General features: G+C 43.9%; 1 protein-coding gene across 1 annotated transcript in view; it reads left to right on the top strand.

Annotated features, from left to right (window-relative positions):
* The window catches only part of GLMN (glomulin, FKBP associated protein), a 107,448-nt gene extending 86,357 nt beyond the window's left edge, over positions 1-21,091 (top strand). Inside the window, exons 12-19 of the mRNA XM_082266403.1 lie at positions 99-140; positions 239-312; positions 1,114-1,198; positions 10,602-10,711; positions 15,489-15,552; positions 17,755-17,878; positions 20,723-20,802; positions 20,908-21,091. Of these exons, the coding sequence (XP_082122529.1) occupies positions 99-140; positions 239-312; positions 1,114-1,198; positions 10,602-10,711; positions 15,489-15,552; positions 17,755-17,878; positions 20,723-20,802; positions 20,908-21,033 (705 nt within the window). The 3' untranslated portion in view covers positions 21,034-21,091. The remainder of the gene's footprint in view (positions 1-98; positions 141-238; positions 313-1,113; positions 1,199-10,601; positions 10,712-15,488; positions 15,553-17,754; positions 17,879-20,722; positions 20,803-20,907) is intronic.
* Positions 21,092-21,563: the final 472 nt, after the last annotated feature.

Genomic DNA, 21,563 nt, shown 5'->3' on the forward strand with positions numbered 1-21,563 from the left:
TGACACTTGTAGTTCCAAGAAATTATGTTTTTTGTGCGAAGAGTTATTATTGTTGTCCTTGCACTAAATCAGTACTCTGCTTCTGTCTTCTCTGTCAGGATTTGGTGAAGGTGATGACACTGTGTCCTATTGAACATCTGGTGAGTCGAACAAGCTGACCTAGGTGAAAATTGTACTGTACCTGCTGTAAGAATGCAGTCTCATTATCTCCACTATAATCTCTGGATATTTCTTTTAGAGGAAGAAAAGTCTGGCAATGTTACAATTGGTGATTGACAAATTCTGTGTGGAAGGAAAATATAAATTATTCAGGTAAGGTTTTTTTTGTAATTAACGGGGGGGGGGGGGGGGGGATGAAGGAGGTGTGTGTCGTGTAGATTTTTAAGAATAATGTATATATGTATATAATATGTAAGGTAAGGGTTTGACTTGCTATACTAGGAACTTGGAAACAGACTATTGTTTAATGACTTGGAGCCAATCAAAAGCCAAGTAATTACAAATAATCTTTACTTTTAATTAAAGAGAACAATACAACAGGATCTACAGTAATTGGATCATCTTATAATACAGAGTACTTGGCAATGTATAAAAGAAAAATTGGACTATGGTATCTTTGTCTATGAGGCAGCCTTGGGTGTCTGGAATTATTCTTTTTTGATCATTTTCTTCAAAATAATTGAGCTATAGAATTTTGGAGTCAGCCTGCTCCAGAGATGTGTAGGGGTTTAAGATTTTTACTACGGCAAGCTCTTGGAGACACCAAAGACTAGGTTTAAGCTGGGGAGGCTTCTTCTTTTCCAAATACCTTGCAGTAAGGACCTGCTGTACCAGTTTACAACCTCTTCACCAATTTTTTATACCTACCTAAAACCTCCGCTTTCTATGTAATGGCACAGCAGGCACTTTTGGGTAGTTGCCTATTTCAAATGATATTTGTTTTTTAAACTCCAAATATGTGTTGTATTAGCATTCTCTGTAACCGTTCAGTTGGAAAAGTCATCTTGATAGAAGGAAATCCAATCCCGTTCTACATTTACCAGTACAGTCTTTTCGACATTAAGTTTGAAGTTGTTTAGCCATGATTCAACTAACTAGCTGTTGTTTGCTTAGGTGTCTGCTGAAGACAAGTAATCATTCAGGTGTGGAGGGTTACATCATACAGAACATTAAGAATCAGATAGACTTAGCACTGAAGGTGAGATGTGTTGAACCAATGGATCTATTTCTGGCATGAATGGTAATATGAGTCATTAGTTATGGAAAAGGTCATTTTTTTTTATCAACAGGTTATATATTATTATTATTATTTCAGGTACTTATATAGCGCTGTCAATTTACGCAACGCTTTACATATACATTGTACATTCACATCAGTCCCTGCCCTCAAGGAGCTTACAATCTAATATATACACTCACCTGCTTTGTGCAATGATTTTGCACAGAGCAGCCACAATCCTCCTCTTCTGGGGTCCTCGGCTGGTGCTCCTGGCTCCTCCTCCATTCTTAGTGCGACCATAGAAAGCCGCTTGTTATGGGGGCATTCCTGTGGGCTCGATCCTGAGTCAGACTTTGTACATCCGTTGAGCTGGGAGTGCGGCTCTCTCCAGGCCCGATCCCCAGGCGATTGTCTTCCATTTTTTTCTCTCTCTCCCCCTTTGATTGGTCACGAGTGGGTAGGCTGGATCATGTACCAGTGGAACTTGGTTGGCTTCCTGGGGCACATAGAGCCAGTTTTAACATGTAAGTTATTGCTATTTGTTCCTAATAAAGGGATTGGTTTACTGCTCATTGGAGTCCCTTGGTTTCATTGCCTAATACACTAAGGTGTTCTTCATTGAGATTGGGCAAGTGGATATTGGCTCCCAGTCACTGACTGCCCTCGTATGGGTTTGGGACTACATAGACCAGTAATGTCGAACTTTGGCATCCCAGATATTTTGGGACTACATTTCCCATGCACTTTGCAGTGTAGGTGAGCATCATAGGAAATGTGATAATGCCCACTGGGCGGGCGAAACGCGTCAACGCAATTTCCGGTCTTCAGCAACGTCTGGGTGGAACACAAACAGAAGTGCGCACGTTGTGGCGTTCTCACACAAGACATGGATACAAGCCTCCACAACATCTTCCTCTCTAAAAGGGATGTTGAAATTGCGAACATACATCTGATGTTTGTAAGTGCTATTTCTCTTACTTTTTAAATAAACTTGAACGTATTACACTATGGGATCTCTCTGTCTTCCTTATCCTGAGTGATGACCATTAGGGGGCTATAGAAAGTACCAACCCTTACCAGATCAAGCATTATAGACCCACGTGCTATATGGCTAAGGGGTTCACACTGTCTGGTAAGTGGATTCACATTGAGGTTTGGAACACAATACACTGCATGAGAGTCACGGATTATTTGTCATAGAAGCACAGTGCCTGGACTTTCACTGGATACATGCATGTTATATTCTTTGGATTTAAAAAAAAAAAATGTTGAATTTTAGATTTGTGCACGGACTTTCACTGGATACATGCTTGTTATATTTTTGGGATTTTTCACAAATATTTTTGGGGAATTTCTGTTGAATTTTATATATTTGAAAATAGAGACATTTGTACACGAGTTTTTCACTATTCACTCACCTATTGAGTTGGTTACCCATTTGGTAATTAATACTTCACTGTTTTGCGCTGTGGTATTTGCTTTAGTTAATCATAGGAAATGTAGTTCTAAAACATCTGGGGTGCCAAGGTTCGCCATCACTGACTGTACATATGGGCTTGTGCAATATGTTTATATCCTTTATGTACGCTGGTCATTTTGCTTATCTAATTTTACACCAGTTTAGTTGCTCTGTTTTTTTTTTTTTTTCTTTTTTTATGTAAAAGCCCCCTGCACAAATGTGCAACACATAAGTTTCCTTGCGCACACCAGAGTAAGCAGAATAATCCCAGGGCCATCATGGTTACCACCAATTATCTACCTTCAATAAATGAGCCGTAAAGTTTTCTAAAGAGTCACCTATTGACAATTGTTTCAGCATTATTGAGACTTTATATATTTGGTATCTGTTGACTTCACACAGTCTCCTCTATTATATGTAAAATTAATTGTAGAGATTTTATTGGGCAAGTTTAAACAAAAATTACATTTGAGAATATTTTTATATAAAATATAGATATGATGAAAAGTTACACAAAGTTCGTGTGGCATATACATTGGAAACTAGCGCAATTTTCAGAAAATATAAATTGTTTTTGGAGTTTGAAGTACATTTTAATGTAAAAATGCATATTTTAGAATTGTGTGAAAAATAAAAATTGTCCAGCAGCAAGCTAATGATCATCCAGTTGGGGTCAGGTTATACTGTAACTGACCAAAATTTTTTTCACTGTAACAAATGTTATAAAGCATACAGTACAAATGATTGTTTTTGCTTGCCATGATAATTTTAGAGTAATGCACTTGCTCTTGTGATTTGTCCTCTGCTGTGCTATACATCTGTCTATTTTTATGAAGGAGACAACATATGTCAGAGCCCACAAATCTGCAGACTGTGCATCATCCCTGCCTGCTGTTTGGATTGCTAATGAATCTCACCCAAGTGATGACATCCATCTTAAAGTAAACATGTTATAAAAGAAATATAGGATCTGCCATTGCAAATCTCAGTGATGTTATGCCAACCCCGTGGCTTTAAAATTTTACGAGATACTGATCCAGGAGAATGCGCTGTCTTAAAGTGATAATAAACCCTTCCATAAGCCCACAAAAGTGACTAGTCTTAGGTGATGCAGTCTCATTTAACCACTTGCCGACCAGTCACGTTGACTGTACTGCGGCAAAGTGGCTTGTTACCGTCTGGCGACGTAGACCTACTTCACCAGACATTCCCCTCTCGGCGGCGCGCACGCGCCGCCGGAGGCTCGCTCCTGCTGTATTCAGTTACAGCGGGAGTCGGGCCAGGGGAGGAGCGGCGGTGATCACCGCCGCTCTTCCCCGATCGTCGGGGATCTAGTGTGGAAATCCGCCCGCTTGTGTAAACAAATCGGGCGGATCTCCTAAGTGACAGGCAGGGTCAGATTGCAGGGTTCAGCATAGCTGAACCTGCGATCTGTCCCTGTGTCACTCAGTCACCTCCCCCCACACAGGTTAGTAAGCACCAGGCATACATTAACCCCTCCCTCTCCAATAAAAATTAACCTCTTCCCTGCCAGTGTAATTTTTACAGTAACAGTGCATATGTATAGCACTGATTACTGTAGTAATGTCACTGGTACCCCCAAAAGTATCAAAAATATCAGTCAAGGGTCTGATCTGTCCGCTGCAATGTCGCAGTCCCCCAAAAAAAAAACGCAGATCGCCGCCATTACTCGTTAAAAAAAAAAACACCAAAAATGACAGAAATCTTTCCCTTAGTTAGTAAACGCAATAACTTTTGTGCAAACCAAACAAAATACGCTTATTGCGATTTTTTCCTACCAAAAATATGTAGCAGAAAACAAATTGGCATAAAATGATACAAAATTTAGATTTTTACATTTTTTGGAGGGGGAATTTCATATAAAAAAATGTGAAAAATATTGTTATTTTTTCAAAATTGTTGCTCTTTTTTTGTTTATAGCACAAAAAGTAAAAATCGCACAGGTGATCGAATACTACCAAATGAAAGCTCTATTTGTGGTAAAAAAAAAAGGACACAAATTTAATTTGGGTACAGCGTTGCACGACTGCGCAATTGTCCGTTAAAGTAACGCAGTGCCGAATCGCAAAATATGGCCTGGTCAGGAATGGGGTAAAACCTTCCGTTCATAAAGCGGTTAAAAATACGCTCATTGAGAATTTTTTTGTCAAAGACATGTAGCTAAATACATTTTGGCCTAAATATATGACAAAAATTGAATATATTGGATATTTTTTAACTGTCAAAGTAGAAAAATATTGTTATTTTTTTCAAAATTGTCGCTTTTTTTAATTAATATCGCAAAAAATTAAAATCGCACAGGTGATCAAATACCACCAAAAGAAAGCTCTGTTTGTGGGGAAAAAAGGACTTAAATTGCGTTTGGGTACGGTGTTGCATGACCGCGCAATTGTCAGTTAAAGTTGCACAGAGCCGAATCGCAAAAAGTGGCCTGGACGTAAGACAGCAAAATCCTCCGGTGGTAAAGTGGTTAAAAAAAAAATAACAAACATTTCTCTATCGCTCATTGACAGACGTAGTCCTCGGTGATACAGCACCTTCGGGTTATGTTGCCTCCACAGGAGTAGGACTAGACAGGAAATAAAATGCTCTGGCCACACCCTAGGGGCAGTCCCAGAGGGTATATCCTCTCTCTCTCTGCCTCAGCAAATCAGTTTTTTTCGGTCTAGTCAGGAGTAAGGACCTAGATACCTTGCTGGGATCTTCGGTCCTGGCAGGATTTTTTTCTTAGAAAATAATTTTTTAAGACAGCTTTTTTTCTCCAGTGTTCCTGTGAGATCTTCAAGCAAGAAAGCTGAACTGGGCGACGGGCTGGATGTTGAGATCCAGTGGTCACCCCAGTTCAGCCTACGAGCGCGTGCAGGCCATAGCTCCGCGCTGGGTCGGCCGCGACATAGTCCCACTGGACGGGGACTGACCCTGCGAGTTAAACGTCTCGCTGAAACGCCAAAGACCATGAGTCACGGCGCCCGTATTGGTCGACAGCCCTCCTACCTCGGTGGAGAGGGGTACTGTCAGGAGTTGGCGCCCGCCTGGTTCCGGTATGGTGAGTAGTATGTTCCCCCTTTCCCCCTGACGGGTCTTGTGGTGAACGCGGGCCCCTCTCTGTAATGGTAAGGATGGGTTCCCCTCTATCCTACAACATGTCACAGATCCCCCTAATTGAGTGTGATTTTTGTGTACAAGAAGCCAGGAGGCTTGGTTTGGGAGCTGACAATCTAATTGTAAAGATGTGTAAATGATTGTAGTCAGTGGCAGTACTAGAACTTTACTGTGATAGTATAAGGTATCCTACCTGTCAGTAGCCACAGGGCGATGTCTATACATGTATACTGCATTCCAGATCATTCCTCCAGCTAAGCAGCGGACCGCATACGGCCCGCTAGGGTCCGGTACCTCCGACCACGCTGACCACCATGAGGGTGAAGGGTTGTGAGGCCGAGATCCTTCTGCAGACATGCCGCTATTCTGTGCAGGCCGCCGCCATTGTCTGGTAGATCGCACGAGGCCGCCATTTTGGTGTAGCCTCGTGTCTCCAGCATGGGGGCGGCCATGTTTGAGGTGACTCAAACACCTCATGGAGCCAGGGGGAGGAGCCGGCAGGCGTGTTAAGGGGCGGAGCCGCCTCTTTTACCCAGGAAATAGGGCCAAAGACTTCCTGTCTGTAACAAGACAAGCACTGAGCAAGCTGATGAAAACTTCTGTGCATCAGGGATGAGCCTTGGGGTCGGTCTCTCTCTCTGTGGGGTCCAAAAAGGCAGGTAACACTGAGGGGCGCTGTTGCGACTGGGGGACACAAAAAAAAAAAAAAAAGTTTTTTTTTTTTTTTTTAACTTTGTCATTTTTTGTCGCTGGTAAGTGTCTTGTATAATCATTGACCCTGCCGCATAGGTATCCCCACCTGATCCCCTCAAGGTGGCCGCAGGACCCTCCAGTACCCCACTTGTTTTTAATGCATTATCGGCAATTTTGGAGTCTTTGGTATCCCGGGTAGAGGTGGCCTGTCAGGGACGGGGGTCAAGTAGCGACCCCCGCCTACCCCTATTGTTTATCAGATACTTCAGATACGGATTCGGAACTGGTCAATGCAGTTGCAGGTCCCTCTTAGGGGGCTGTTGTCTCAGGTAATATCTCCTCAGCAGTGAGGAGCACGTTTCTGCCTCCGCCATAGCACAAGAGTGGTGGATGCACTAGTTGTGTCCGTCCGGGAAACCTTTAGTCTTGAGGTTACACCGGCAGAGGTAGCTGAGACTGAGATTCCTTTTTGGTACTTGTTAGCCTACCAAAAGGGCGAAGGATTTTCCTTTACCCAAATGGGGTCGTTTTGAAACGAACCCCTGTTATTTCCAAACGCATGGCTAGGTGCTATCCGTTTGAGGAATTCCTCTTTATAGGATAGACGGTACCACCTGCTGTCTTGCCACAGACTGTTAGGATAAAAAGACCTCGTAACTAACGAGGACCTTCCTTTTCTGCTCATATAGAGTTGTTCGTTCCGCGAGGGCGGGCGATAAGGCGAAACCCTCCAAAGCCCCTTTAGAGGGGTTTCAAAGGGCGCTGGTCGGGTAAACAAGAGTCCGGCTCAGCCAAGCCTGAAGAATATAGCCTGATGCGCCCCTACCCATCTCTGGGGTGGGGGGGGGATGTCTTCACCGGTTTCTGGAGGACACAGGATCGAGTTTCGATCACTTCCACCGGTGCGATTCTGCCCTTCTAACATTGAACGGTTTCAGGGGTTCTATTCGAACCTATTCACAATGCCCAGGAAAGAGGGCAAGGTGCGTCCAAATCTGGACTTGGGAAGAAATAGAGTCCATCCGTACAGTGGTGGCCTCCCTGCATAAAAGAGATTTCCTGGCGTCCATAGACATATAGGATGCCTATCTTTATATCCCCATCATCGCAGGACATCAGCGTTTTTTTCACTTTCCCAAAGATCATCCCTGGTTCCCAACAGGAGACTGAACTATCTGGGCCTAAGGTTGGATACATCCTGGGCAAGAGAGTTTCTTGTTGCTGGGAAACTCCAGAAGGTTCAGTCAACGATTCGGATGTTGCTGTCCGTCAATTGGCTGGGACTGATGGTGGCCTTCTTAGAGGCAGTACCGTATACCCAGTCTCATACCCGAATTCTCCTGAAGGAGATTCTTTTTTAATGGAATCAGAATTCCGATTCCCTGGACAATCGGATCCGGTTGAGCGAGCGGACCAGGAAGTCTCCGATGCTCAACCAGGGGAAGTCATTTCTTCCGAAAGTATCCAGATTACCAATAAGGGTATCGGAACTGAGAGCGATCAGATTTTGTCTGATTTACTGGATCGAGCAGCTCTAGAGCAGCCCGATTCGGATCCAATCGCATATGGCCTCTTCATCCAGAGGTTTTTTCCCTAGCTGTCCCTTCATTGGGACATCCCGGATGTAGATCTGTTGGCACCTTGGCCTAACAGGAAGGTGTGGAGGTTTGTAGCTCGCGCCACGATCCTCTAGCGGACGCAGCAGAAACGCTGATCGCCCCGTGGGGGCAGTATCAGCTACGGCATGCCTTCCATCCTCTCAAGTTGCTGCAGGAACTTCTTCGCAGGATAGAGGTGGAGGGAATTCCAGTTATTCTGGAAATTCTGGATTGACCTTGTCAAGCCTGGTACGCCGACTTGGCGAGGCTAGTCGCGGACGCTCCTTGGAGACTTCCTCTCAGGGAGGATTTGCGGTCTCAGGGACCGATCTTCCATCTTGCTTTACAGTCGCTGGCTTAATGGCCTGGCCATTGAGACCCAGGTACTGAAGGACAAGGGAGTGTCAGCTTCAGTTATTCCTACCTCCAGTTAAAGCAAGGAAAGCGACTTCCAGCACATGGAAGTCTTATATTGCATGGTGTGAATCTATTGGATTTCCCCCACAGACCTATTCGGTGACCCGAATTTTGGTCTGTCTGCAACAAGGGGTTGAGCAGAAACTATCCTTGAGCACGATCAAGGGTCAGGTTTTCGGCGTTAGCAATCTTCTTTCAAGAAACCTTTGGCTAATCATTCCTTGGTGCGGAATTTCATCCAGGGGGTGCGACATCTGGCTCCGCCAGTGCGCGCACCCTTACCGCCTGGTATCTTAATTTAGTGTGGTCGGTTCTTCAGAAACTTCTCTTTGAAGATATTAGGGAGATTCCCTTGCTTACATTCCCAGAAGGTGGCCTTCTTGGTGGCCATTACTTCTCTACGCAGGGTGTCAGAACTGGCCGCATTATCCTGTCGTTCCCCAGATCTGGTGGTTCATAGGGATAAGGTGGTTCTTCTTCCGAATCCATCCTTCCTTCCTAAAGTGGTTTTCGTAAGACGGACTCACTTTTTGTGATCACGGATAGCCCTTGAAGGGGGTTGCCTGTGTCTGCCGCGACCATATCTACATGGATCAGTCAGACGGTGGTACAGGCTTATTCTATTAAGGGTCGGAATCCTCCGTTCCCTGTTAGGGCGCACTTCACTCGAGCGCTCAGTACTTCCTGGGCCTTTCGCCATCAGGCGTCAGTGGTCCAGGTATGTAAAGCGGCCACCTGGTCGTCGGTACATACCTTTACAAAATTTTATAAAATTGATGTGATGGCATCGGCGGATGCCTCATTTGGCCGCAAGGTTTTGCAGGCCGCAATTTGAGGAGACCGGTGGTCTACCTCGAGGGTTTTTTTCTGTTTGAAAATTTTTTTGTTGAGTCTCGTCATTAAGGATGAGCATTGTAAACTTCTAGTTGGCACCGGTTGGGCCTTCTAGATTTGGATTTGATTTCCATTTTCCCACCCCTCATTTGTGATACTGCTCTGGGACTTCCCGAAGGTGCTGTATCACCGAGGACTACGTCTGTCAATGAGCGATAGAGAAAAATGGATTTTTGTAAAATCTTACCGTAAAATCCTTTTCTCTTAGCTCATTGACAGACGTAGTACCCGCCCCTCTGTTTTTTTTTTTTGAGTTGGGTTGGGTTAAATTCTCTAAAGACTGCTTTTATGACATAACTGATTTGCTGAGGCAGAGAGAGAGAGGATATACCCTCTGGAACTGCCCCTAGGGTGTGGCCAGAGCATTTTATTTCCTGTCTAGTCCTACTCCTGTGGAGGCAACATAACCCGAAGGTGCTGTATCACCGAGGACTACGTCTGTCAATGAGCTAAGAGAAAAGGATTTTACGGTAAGATTTTACAAAAATCCATTTTTTATACTTAATTCTTCTGTGCAGTTGGTTTTGCACAGAGCAGCCCGGATCCTCCTCTTCTCGGGTTCCTTATTGCTGCTCCTAGCCCCTCCCTCCTGTCTAGTGCCCCCACAGCAAGCAGCTTACTATGAGGGCCCCGGAGCCGAGCTGCAGCTCTGCGTCTCCATTCAGAAAGACGGAGCTGCGGTTCGGCCCTGCCCCCTTTCTCTGCTGATTGGCTAACTGACTTTAAATGACAGCCGCGGGTGTCTCAGCCAATTAGGAGGAAAAGTCCCAGATGGACGAGAGACTTGTGGACATCACGGAACAGGGATGGGGCTCAGCTAAGTATTAGGGGGTGCGGAGTAGGCCGCTTTAAACAGAAGGCTTTAGAATAGAATGCATTAAGATAAAAAAACCTTCTGCCTTTACAACTCCTTTAAATGCACCTACGGTTTATCTTCAGTCATCTCTCTTCTACAGCCTTCCAAAGTACACAGTTTAGATGGCATTTCTCAGCTTTCATAATGCAGGGGTCTGATGGCACACACTGCTCAGAGCTGAGTGTAATCTGTGACCTGAGTAGAAGGAATGGACACACTGCTCTCTCCTCACAGTCTTACTTGGAAACACCCTACTTGAGGATTTGCTTTGTTCTTTATTTCAGAAGTTTACAAGCACTTTCACTTGAAAATTAACTGAGATGTTTATTTTTGGGTTATTAGGCTGACACCAAAAACAGGTGGTTCTTAGGGACTCGACTGACCCCACTTCTGCATATGGTGCTCTTACTTCCTGAAGGCGCAGAAACTGACTTGCTGCAAAATTCTGACAGGTTGGTTCAATTAAAAATGTTTAAAGTTACATGTCATTTATAAGACGAATGTGATTTTAGGTTGCTCATATTTTGCCTTCCCTGGTTCCTTCCTCTTACCCTCCTCAACAAGCTAACATTTTTTTTTTAAATCTAAAACCTCTCTGTTTTCATTCCATTATTTTCCTTAGTTTAGACTCATTGATTTGATCAATGGGTCTCTGTACCTTTCTCTGCAATGCAGGCAGATCATGGCTGGTGGAGGGTGCTATACATAGGTTCCTATAAAAAAAAAAAAACATCACAGTACTCCTCTCAGAAACTCTCAGCCCTGATGGTCTGGCTCTTGGGAGGAGTTTTACAAATAATGCCTTTGTGGGGGGGGGGGGGGGGTTTGGGGACTCAAATCCAGTGAATAAAAGGGATGGGCCAGGACAATATGGCTAGGGAGAAAACTGCTTGTTCAGCTTTAAATTACAGTATGTATATACAGCCTTGGTTTTTAGTTCATGTTAAAGCGATACCTGTCTCCTCTCCCCTTCCCTTCCTCTGACGGTATGGCCCCATGCACATGTACACTTATGGCGCTTTTCCACTGCATGGTACGGATCGGTTTGGTACTTTTCCACTGCATGGTACGGATCGGTTTGGTACTTTTCCACTGCATGGTACGGATCGGTTTGGTACTTTTCCACTGCATGGTTCGGGTTAGAACGGTTCGGTACGATTTGGTACAGTGGCGCTTTTCCACTACATGGTACGGCTCGGTACGGCTCGCTTAAACAGTACCACCTCGGTTGGGGTTCCAAGCGGGCCATACCGATACCATATCCCACAATCCTTTGCATGCAGCATTGATTGTTTGTCACTACTAGCCACTGATTGGCCAGAGAATCGTTGTAATCCCACCCACTTACTACTTAGTGGAAAAGCAAACCAAGCCGAGTAGAGCCTATACAGTGCTGAAAGGTGCCGACTCGTACCACGCAGTGGAAAAGCAAACTGAGCCGAGCTGGGCCAAGCAGTGCCGAGTGGAGCCGAGCCGGTACTTGCAGTGGAAAAGTGCCATTAGTAGCATTGTGTGCTGAGACTTAAAATGCCTGGAGCATTCTGCAGCTGGGGAGTTTCACGTGACACATATAGCTGCCAATACATGTGATTGGCTGTAGCCGGCCTTGCTTGGATAAACGCTGATGGCTTCTGCATTACCGTTTTACTGGTTCATGCTCATACTCCTACCCCCCCCCCCCATTGCGCACTTCTGCATTTGGGGAAAAAAGCACTTTGTGCAGCCATTCACTTGTATTGGCGGCTGTACATGGAATATGTGGCTCCGGGGGGGGGGGGGGGGCACCAGAAAGTGCTGGGGATTTTATACCATAAAGTGGTTTTAAACCCTTACATATGCCCGGCAAAGTGACTGGCCTCTGGTGATACACAGAGATGAAACCAATCCTCCTCCAAGTTGTGTCTGTTTATCAGCACTCTTCTCTTCTCTACATCTATTCATAATCCAGAACTTATAAAGCTTGTTCCAGCTGTCAGAAAATGGGGGGCTGATACCTGAAATTACACACTGCAGAGCACAGTGATGAGATCTCTGAGAACTGATTGGAGGAAAGGGACACCGCCCTCTTCACACAAGAAGAGAGCTGAGGCTGTCAATCAGCTGGAGCTCCGTCCCGTCCAATTTTTTTTTCTCTTGGCGTCAGAAAAACTTGTCTGAAGTGACTCATCCAGATAGCAGAAGAATGGGGAAGCAGACAGAAATGACACATAGGGGTTGATTTACTAAAACTGGAGAGTGCAATATCTGGTGCAGCTCTGCATAGAAAGCTTCCAAATGTATTTATTTTTTTTGTCAAAGCTTCATTAAACAAGCTGAAGTTAGAAGCTGATTGGCTGCCATGCAGAGCTGGACCAGATTTTGCACTATCCAGTTTTAGTAAATCAACCCCTTAGTGCTCTGGATAGAGACAAGTACACGCTATAGAGGGATATGCTTTGTTCATATTTCACGTCTGAGGTTTACAACTACTTTAGGGTATAAGGTACCCATAGAGGAATTGAAAACAACAGAAGCTATGAGGGTTCACTAGACAGCATGGTATTCGCTGAATAGATTTTTGTTGCAAAATAAAATTCTCTGCTCCCATGATTGAAGCAGAACTCTGAGAAACCAATACAAGTAAAGTCTTATTTTTTACTACTAATAAATTAGAAGTTTTTAAAAATATCGAATCTAATCCATTTTTGCATTGGGTAAAGCCGACACATTTTGGATGGGGAGAACATGCCCTCCCCTTCCTTGTGGCTGGTATACAAAAGAACAATAAACAAACATAACATAATTATCTCATATAAACATTAGGTCAAGACATATCTTTTTGATTTGACCATGTTTAATGGGAGTGTAATAAGCTTTTTTTTTTTTCTGCCTTAAAAGTATGTTATAATGGGGTGTATGTAATCTCAGATGTATCAATTTGATGATAAATAGATCAAACTAATGAAAAGGTAAAAACATAATATCAAATCATCAAAAATATGATAGATAAAAGGTGTGTCATATAATAGCTGGGGGGGGCTTGCTGCAATAGATGTGGTGAGACTAGAAATACAGGAGACCTATATAAGGAATAACAGAGGTAAGCTGTAGTACAGGGCTGTGCCGGAACGACAGAAAATTAGGAGGGATGAAGCAGAAGAATGTGACAGTTGTGATATAAAATGATACATGGTAAGAGTAACAATTAGATGTAGCAACATAAGAAACAAGCTAAAACAGGCACTAGATAGAGCAGATGGCCATAACTAGACCACAGGATGAATCAGGGAGAGAGACAAGGAGAGCGTAGTAATGACCAGTCAACCAGATGTGTTACCAATGCAGAGGAATATGGAAACAGAGAGAGAAGCATCGGAGGCACGGCAGAACTAAACCAACCATCACTGCTTGGCTGAAACATTGCACTGAGCCATATGAAGGGGAAAAAAAGCAAGAAGGAGAGTGGACATGGCAGAAGAAAAAGCCAATGGAGGGGAGAGAGGCAGAACTCTTGGACCAGCAGAGTGAATCTATGAATGGAGACGGGTGGAGATTAAGAGAGTTATCAGAGAAATGTAACGGTGGAGCCAATGCATTAAGGGGAAATAGCTGCGTGGACCTACTGTGGGGGGAATGAAATGCATTGGTCAGATTGCTGCACTAGGCTGATGCCAAGTAAAAGGGAAGTGACCAGGGGAGAAAGAGTGATCAGGATTTGTACCAGCATTAGAAAGAGGTAGCTTGAGAAAATGTTTAAAGATCTAGAACAGCCTTTCTCAACCTTTTCAACACAGAGGAACCCTTGAAATACATTTCTGGTCTCGGGGAACCTCTGCTAAAAATTAAAAATCTACAACTCATGACACATTAGTGTGACAGTCAGTGGGAAGAATGCTCCTTACTCTTGTCATCATTGGGAATAATTACCCCCTTACAGATAGCTCAAAGGAACAATGGTGTCCTTGGGAACTTAGCTGAGAGGCAGAAATTGCCCATTTCCCAAGGAACCCCTAGCAACCGAAGGAGGAACCCTAGTTGAGAAACCCTGATCGAGAATGTCACAAGCTGCCAGCATTAGTTGGGACTGGTAATTAGCACCTAAAATTTAAATGGATGTGGAGGTTTTTGTATATTTGTATTTTAATTTGGTTTTAGATGTATCCCAATGATTCATCATAACATTGATAAACCTAATGCCCCGTACACACGTGCAGATTATCTGAAGACTTTTGTCTGTAGACTTACCAAAACCATATAATATGAGGTCAAACCTAAACACTTTCAATTTGTATGCAATCCGGCAGGCCCTTGCACTACATAGAAAAGGTAAATCTGAAGACAAGTCTTCAGATAATCTGCACGTGTGTACGGGGCATAAGGTTAAATACAGGTCAGGATAATGTATACCTATGATTTTATTAAATATTTGTGATGTTTCATTGTTTACTGTTCTTTTGTATACCAGCCCTGAGGAAGAGGGCGGCATGTTGCCCTGAAATGCGTTGGAATTACCTGATGATTTTGATCAATAAACCTTTAATCAGACCCTTGAGTGTCAAGGACTTTTATACTGGGTACTCCTCAATACCTACTCCAGAGTTGACAACCTGCCATTTTGTCTAGGTCTTCCTGTACTGATGCTATATGCTGTTCCAAAGTTATTTCCCGGCATTAGCACAGAAATTGAGCTTTTGATTCCAATCTCTTTATCATTAATAAACACATTTGAACAGCATTGGGCCCCAAGACAGAACCATGGGGCATGCCTCTCACAACTTTAGACCATTCAGAGAATGATTTGTTTATCTCTACTCCTTGCAACCATTCATGTAACCAGTTTCTTCCTGTCCTAGTGCAATAACCATACTATGAAGATTTGTTGCCCTAGGACACAGAGTGTAATAGGACTTTATAACTTTGTCCAGAACAGGGGAAGATGTTTTTATAGTTCACATAGATATCAGGGAACAATGCCAACTTATAAGTCCAGTGGCAGAGAGTACAGGAAGTTATCAGCTTACAAGATTTCTGGCTTAACAGCAGTTGTTCAACAGATATAAAAAAAAAAAAAAAACGCTTTCAATAGTATATTTAACACACCAAAGGGAGGGAAAATAAAAATGTATTGTCAGTTTTACATGCACTTTAGGTTGAGACCGTCACAATTACTGAACCCAGCAACACAGATGAAGGATTGTTTAGTTATGCTCTTTTACACTAAATTTCTTTTGTTTCTGTTTTCCTATACAGAATTATGGCTTCCCTCAACCTTCTGAGGTATTTGGTTATCAAGGATGATGATTTTATTAATGAAGTAAGTAATGGACTTGTACATGTGATCATTTGATAGCTGTATATTCTTTATAAAAGCAGGGGAAGCACAAATTAATCAGATGCAACTTGCCTCTAGAGCAGGGGTCTCCAAACTTTCTAAACAAAGGGCCTGTTTACTGTCCTTCAGACTTGAGGGGGGGGGGGGCAGGCAGACTATGGCCATTGGGAGTAGAAAAGGTCCCTATGTCAGTGGGAGGAACAATGCCCCATCATTAGTATCAGTAGGAGGAATTGTGCCTTGTCATTGGGAGAAGCTTTGCCCCATCATTGCTGTCATTGGGAGGAACCGTGGCTCATCTTTGGTGTCTTTGGGAGGCATTGTGCCCATTGTTGGCATCATTGGGAGGAATACGACCCCTTCATTGATGTCAGTGGGGGAAATGATGCCCCATTGTTGGTATCAGTGGAAATAGTTGCCCAAGGGCCAAATTAAAGCAAGCATCAGGCCACAGTTTGGAGACCACTGCTCTAGCGTTCTAATTCGATTCTTTTAACCCAAGCAATGGCACCCAACAATGGGGAACCCTCACTACTTACAGCCTCACAGCACCACTGTGCTTATCCATAGGTTGAACTGAAGTGGATGGAGTTTACCTTTAGCTGGCTCAAGGAATAATAACTATCTTGAGGCAGTCCCCGCCCACTCGTATGTGTGTTGCACATGTGGTCAGGTTTGTTCACAACAGCAACAATAGAAGGAGGCTGTAAGCAAGCTATTCTATATTTTACATGTTGCTGTAACAGACTACAGGTGGCAAGGGTATGTTTCAATCAATATTGTATTGCATGCGCCTAGTTTCCTGCATTCTCTGCAAGCAAAATCAGATTTCCTTATCGCTATGTTTCAGGTCAGTGCCTTAGACGTCTCAAGTAAGCCAGCTGGCATTTTTACAAGGAATGGTCAGCAACAACAGCCTTCATAGTTTGAGTCAGGGATCCTCAAACTAAAGCCCTGCAGCTGTTGCGGAACTACACGTCCCATGAGGCATTGTAAAACTCTGACATTCACAGCCATGACTAGGCATGATGGGAATTGTAGTTCCTGAACAACTGGAGGGCCATAGTTTGAAGACCCCTGTTCTAAGTTAATGTTTACCATAAAGTGGAATTTAACTTTATTAAAATGCTAGCATGTAGGCTTTTCATTGCAGAAAAGATGTACTTTCTCTCTCATAAAATAATTGCTTCTCATCTTCCTGCTAGCACACTGCTTTAAATTGGACACTGAGCTAGCACAGCTCAGTGTCCAATCTCAGCATGCTTTGGCGCAGGATGAATTAGCTCGCATGTGCATATGCAAGGGTTTTGTCATCTTGGACCAGCCAATCAAGAGGGCCTAGGACCCTGGAAGAAGAACAGGTGAAGATGGAAGGATCATCAGGGAAGCTTTTATTGCTGGAGGGCAGATAATATACTGCACACTCTAAAGCCGAGTTCCACTGGTTTTTGTGTTTATTAAAAAACACACATTCACCTGTCCAGTGATGCGGCCAGCGGGTGCCTCAGTTCTGTCCCACTGGCATCCCTCCCTAGCTTGCGGCTTCACAGCTGGGTGCGCACTGCACATGCGCGAGTCACGCTGCACGTCCTGAGTGGATGGCAATCTTCTGGGACCTGTGACGTGTTCCAGAAGATTGCAGGGGTGGAGGGGGTAGAGAACTTCCACTTGTGCCGCCTTGCAGCCGAGCAGAAGTATGAGTGGTGTACACCTGTCAAAACTAGGTACCAGCCCCCGCCCCCCCCCCAAAAAAAATGGACATGCCGAATGTGGCATGTCAGGGGGTCAGGAGGCCTAGAGTGGAACTCCGCTTTAAGAGTACACCTAGCTAACCTGCAGAGGAAAAAAAAAAAAAAAAGCTTGCGAAGTCACCCCCCACAAAGCATCCCACTCCCCTTTAGTTCTGCAGCTGGTGATCTCCACAAATGGCTACAGATGCCTTGGTAATTCATAAATAAATACACACAAAAAGGAGATCATCATCCTTTCTGCTGCTGCAAGCGCTGGTCCACAGTGGCTGTACATGACTACTGCAGGTATAGGATTGTGTATATATATTTTTTTTTATTGGTTGAGCTAGATGGACTTGTCTCTCTTTTTCAACCTGACTAACTAGGTAGTCAAAAATTTCTCATTGGTGAAAAAAATGTATTAATCAGTTTCTATGTTTTTCCATTTGTCCAGACTGGAGTATGGACAGAACTACGGAAAATTGAACTGCAATTCCTGAGACCTCTTCACACTGGCCTTAACATGTCCAGAGCTCATTATCAAGCAGAGATTAAAAACACAATTGACAAAAAGAAAGGTGAGAACTAAGTCATCCTGTCATTTCAATTAGATTCTGTTCACAAAAGCAAAACCTGAGTGATATGTTCATTACTGCGCATTGTTTTCTTTTTTCCATGATTACAAATGTATTCTTTCAACTAATGCACTCAATGCTTTGCCATACATTATACAAATTTCCTTTAGATTCAAGCCAGCCATAGATGATTTGAACTTCGGCTGATTCAGCAGGGACTAGCTGAGATTTAAACGGTCTATGGCCCAGGTCCTCAATAGGCAGACTCCAGGCCACGTCCGGACCCAGACGCGCTTAGATCTGGACTGCGGCAGTCTGTGCTGAAGCTGTCTATTCCTTTTATCACTGGTTGCTATATCACCAGCCGCCCGGCGTCTAGCAACCAGTGGCGTCACACACCCGCCGCCCAGCATTCACAGCGGAGGAACAACTTATTCCTCCTCGCGCCTAAGCACCCCCCCCCGCGCTGCATTCTGGGAGTTGTAGTCCCCCGTAGTAGTCTGTGGACACATGGAGCTGAGGGAAGCCGGGCTTCAGCAGCAGGCAGTGAAGAGACCTCTACGAATGCTCAGTGGATAAATTGCCTCTTGGCTGTGTTTAGTGGCACCTTGTGCTTGTTTAGAGTGAGTGGCCATGTTCTCTTTGTGGGATTCATCTTATTTTGTTTTATTATGAAGTTGGCAGAGGAATTTAGTAAGACTAGAGCAGCGTTACATAGTAACCAATCAGCTTCTAGCTGTAGCTTGTTCAGATAAGCTTTCAAAATAAAAGCTAGAAACTGATTGGTTGTCATGCACAGCTACTTCAGCCTTAGTAAATCCCCCTTAAAACATGCTTACCTACCCTGCAGTGGAAAAAAAAAATTCCAAATGCATTGTACCCCTACACCCCCCCCCCCCCCCAAACCCTGTGGTACCTTCTGCTTACACTGCAGGAACAACAGTGCTTATATTTCATACTTAAGTTTTCTGGTATATTCAGGCTTGAGCATTTTAGCCAACGGAGAGCTAATTACCAGGAAGTGGGATGGTTGTTTAGGCTTCAAAAATGCTATTGCAAGCTTTGTATTTTTCAGGTGCCAAAATCACCCCAGTCTGCATCCACAGTGGCTTGTGTACCTTTTAATGAATCTTTATTTGGTTTAACACATAAAACAGAGAAAGAAACAACAAGATTAAAGGGTAGAAACAAGGGTGAGGCCAAACAGTGCCGCACCGCCAGGGGGTACACTACATCAGGTCAAAGTACAAGGCAATAATCTGTTAAGTAACATAACCATAGCAGTATGGGACAAAGGCCAGAATGCCGGTAGTCAAAAGCATGGGGGGTAGCTGCGGGCAGCCACAAACGCCAGTCATAACACTAAGCTCGCTTCAGGGGACCCTAGATCGGAGCCCACCCTGGGGGAGGAGGGCCAACAGCCTCCATCAGACCTCCCCCAACCAGGGGCCCCCCCAAACTCGCCCATGCTGCCCAAGGCGGGCAGAAGGGTGGAGTGCGGCAGTGGCCCAGATCCCTGTGGGAAACACAGGCAGCTCTCAGGCAGCCCCCGCGGCCCAAAAGGAAGGCGTTTGAAGCACCGGCAAACTGTCCAGCAAAGTCCACAAGCAAACCATCAGAGGTAAAACAAACATCATACAATAGAGGGGAAGGATAAGGGAAAGAAGGAGGGAGAGAAGGGGCCGTACCTGTCCAGATCCGGAGCCAACCGTGTGCTGTATTCCACTGAGGCTGTCCCGCTTGTGTACCTTTTTATTATTTTTTAGGTTTTATTTTTTTTTTTTTTTTTCTCAGGTTTAGGCATTGAGCTATATATGTCTGAGCGCTCATATGTGACATAACCAGGTGGGATTTTGTTTGAGCGTTTTTGGAGCTTTAAGCCACAAAATGCTCAGGAGTGGATGAAAGGTAAGCTCTGGAAGAGAGCAAAGATCGGCAGTGTGAGAAAGTGTGATAATGGTTTTTGGGCTCATGCGCATGGCTGACTAGATCGGTGTATTTCTGCAGTGGGTATGGCCAGCTGCAGACGGGAAGCTTGCCCACCCAATAACCTCAAAATAGGAAATAGCCCTCAAAATTGTCTGGCTGTCAGGTCCTGTGCTGGCCATGGCCTGTTGGTTCCGTTTGACGGTCACTTTTTCCAGACCTTGGACTGAATGGAAAATTGGTAAGTCGACCTTTCAATTTAATATTTGAGTACCCCTGGTCTATGGGCAGGCTCCTCGACTACAACCAGCTTGTCAGATTTCTAGCATGCGATGATTGCCAGCGGCTTTAGCCCCCCTACCTTGAGAACACAATAGCTCAGTGGGAGGGATTCCTCCATTAACATTGACTGTGCTGATGGAGGGGGGGGATTGAGTGATTTTCTCTCCGTGGCTGCAGGAAAGAAAATTGCATAAGTTATTGGCCTGCTTTACCAAAACCATATATAATATGAGGTGAAACCTATACACATTTTTAATTTGCATGCAGTCAGACAGGACCTTGCAACTACATAGTTGAAGGTAAATCTGAAGGGAATTGAATAAGAAAATTGTATAATGTATGACCAGCTTTAGTATGCATTATACAGTTTTCTTGTACAATCTCCTATATACCTTCAATGATGTCGTTCAATGGCCTGCCTGATTGGATACAAGTTGTAAGTGTTATTTGGAATTGACCTCATATTATATGGTTTTGGTAAAGCTAAAGGAAAATTGTACACTAAAATTGTATAGTGTATGATCAGCTTTAGTTGCAACTATTCTGATCATTCCAGAAACAGAAGGTGTCTGCCAGATGATGATCTCCTGCTGTGACACCTCTGGCTGATGTATTTATGATGAATGCTGTGTGTTACAGGGCCACATTCTAAGACAGTTTGTTCTGTGACTGCTGGAGGGACCAAGTTACCTGACATGACTCCCGAAATGCAGCTTCAGGTAGGCTGTTTTGCTAGCTGTGATCACTATGTTCTAGATTCTGCCCTGCGAAGTGTAGTGTCATTGCGCTTATCTAAACAACATTAACTGTTTTTGACATTTTAGGTTCTACAGTCAGCTCTTTTCACATTTGATTTAATGGAAAGTGTCCTAGCCAGAGTCGAAGAGCTCATTGAAGTGAAACTAAAATCTGCACCAGAGGAGAAAATTGGGTCAAGCAAAGATGTTTAGCTTGTTCTGTTCTGTATTTATCATCAACGCTTAGTCAATAAAAATTTTATATGATGAATATTTAGCTGATTTTTACTATACTTGTTCAAGTTTCTGAAACTGTTTTAAAATAAATATGCTTTATTATATAAGGTTCATCTAAAATCAAACTTTATTCAGAAATGTTACATACGAGGAAGTATACCATCTCAAAGGAAAAAAAGGCCCACAATGGTAATAACTTTATTTATTCAACTTTTAAGAGAACCTATCACCAGACCATTAATTTTAGCAGTAATCTTCCCATAAATTTATATATTGCAGAACTGTCACTCAAGTGATACTCCATGGTGTCTCTGGCCCCCCCTTCTTCCTTCTCTGGCAGCTGCATTAAGTGCCGGTTCACAATGATGGGGTGCGGTAACAACAAGGCGATTTTAGACAGGAATCACATGTGATTCTTCCGCAGCACAATTAGAGCCATTTACTCTGTATGGCTCAAATCACACCGCATCAAAAGTGGTGCAGGCCCCATTTATTTGCCCCCCAGA

This window comes from Pelophylax lessonae, assembly GCF_965119305.1.
Source record: "Pelophylax lessonae genome assembly, chromosome: 8".
Taxonomy (NCBI): Eukaryota; Metazoa; Chordata; class Amphibia; order Anura; family Ranidae; genus Pelophylax; species Pelophylax lessonae.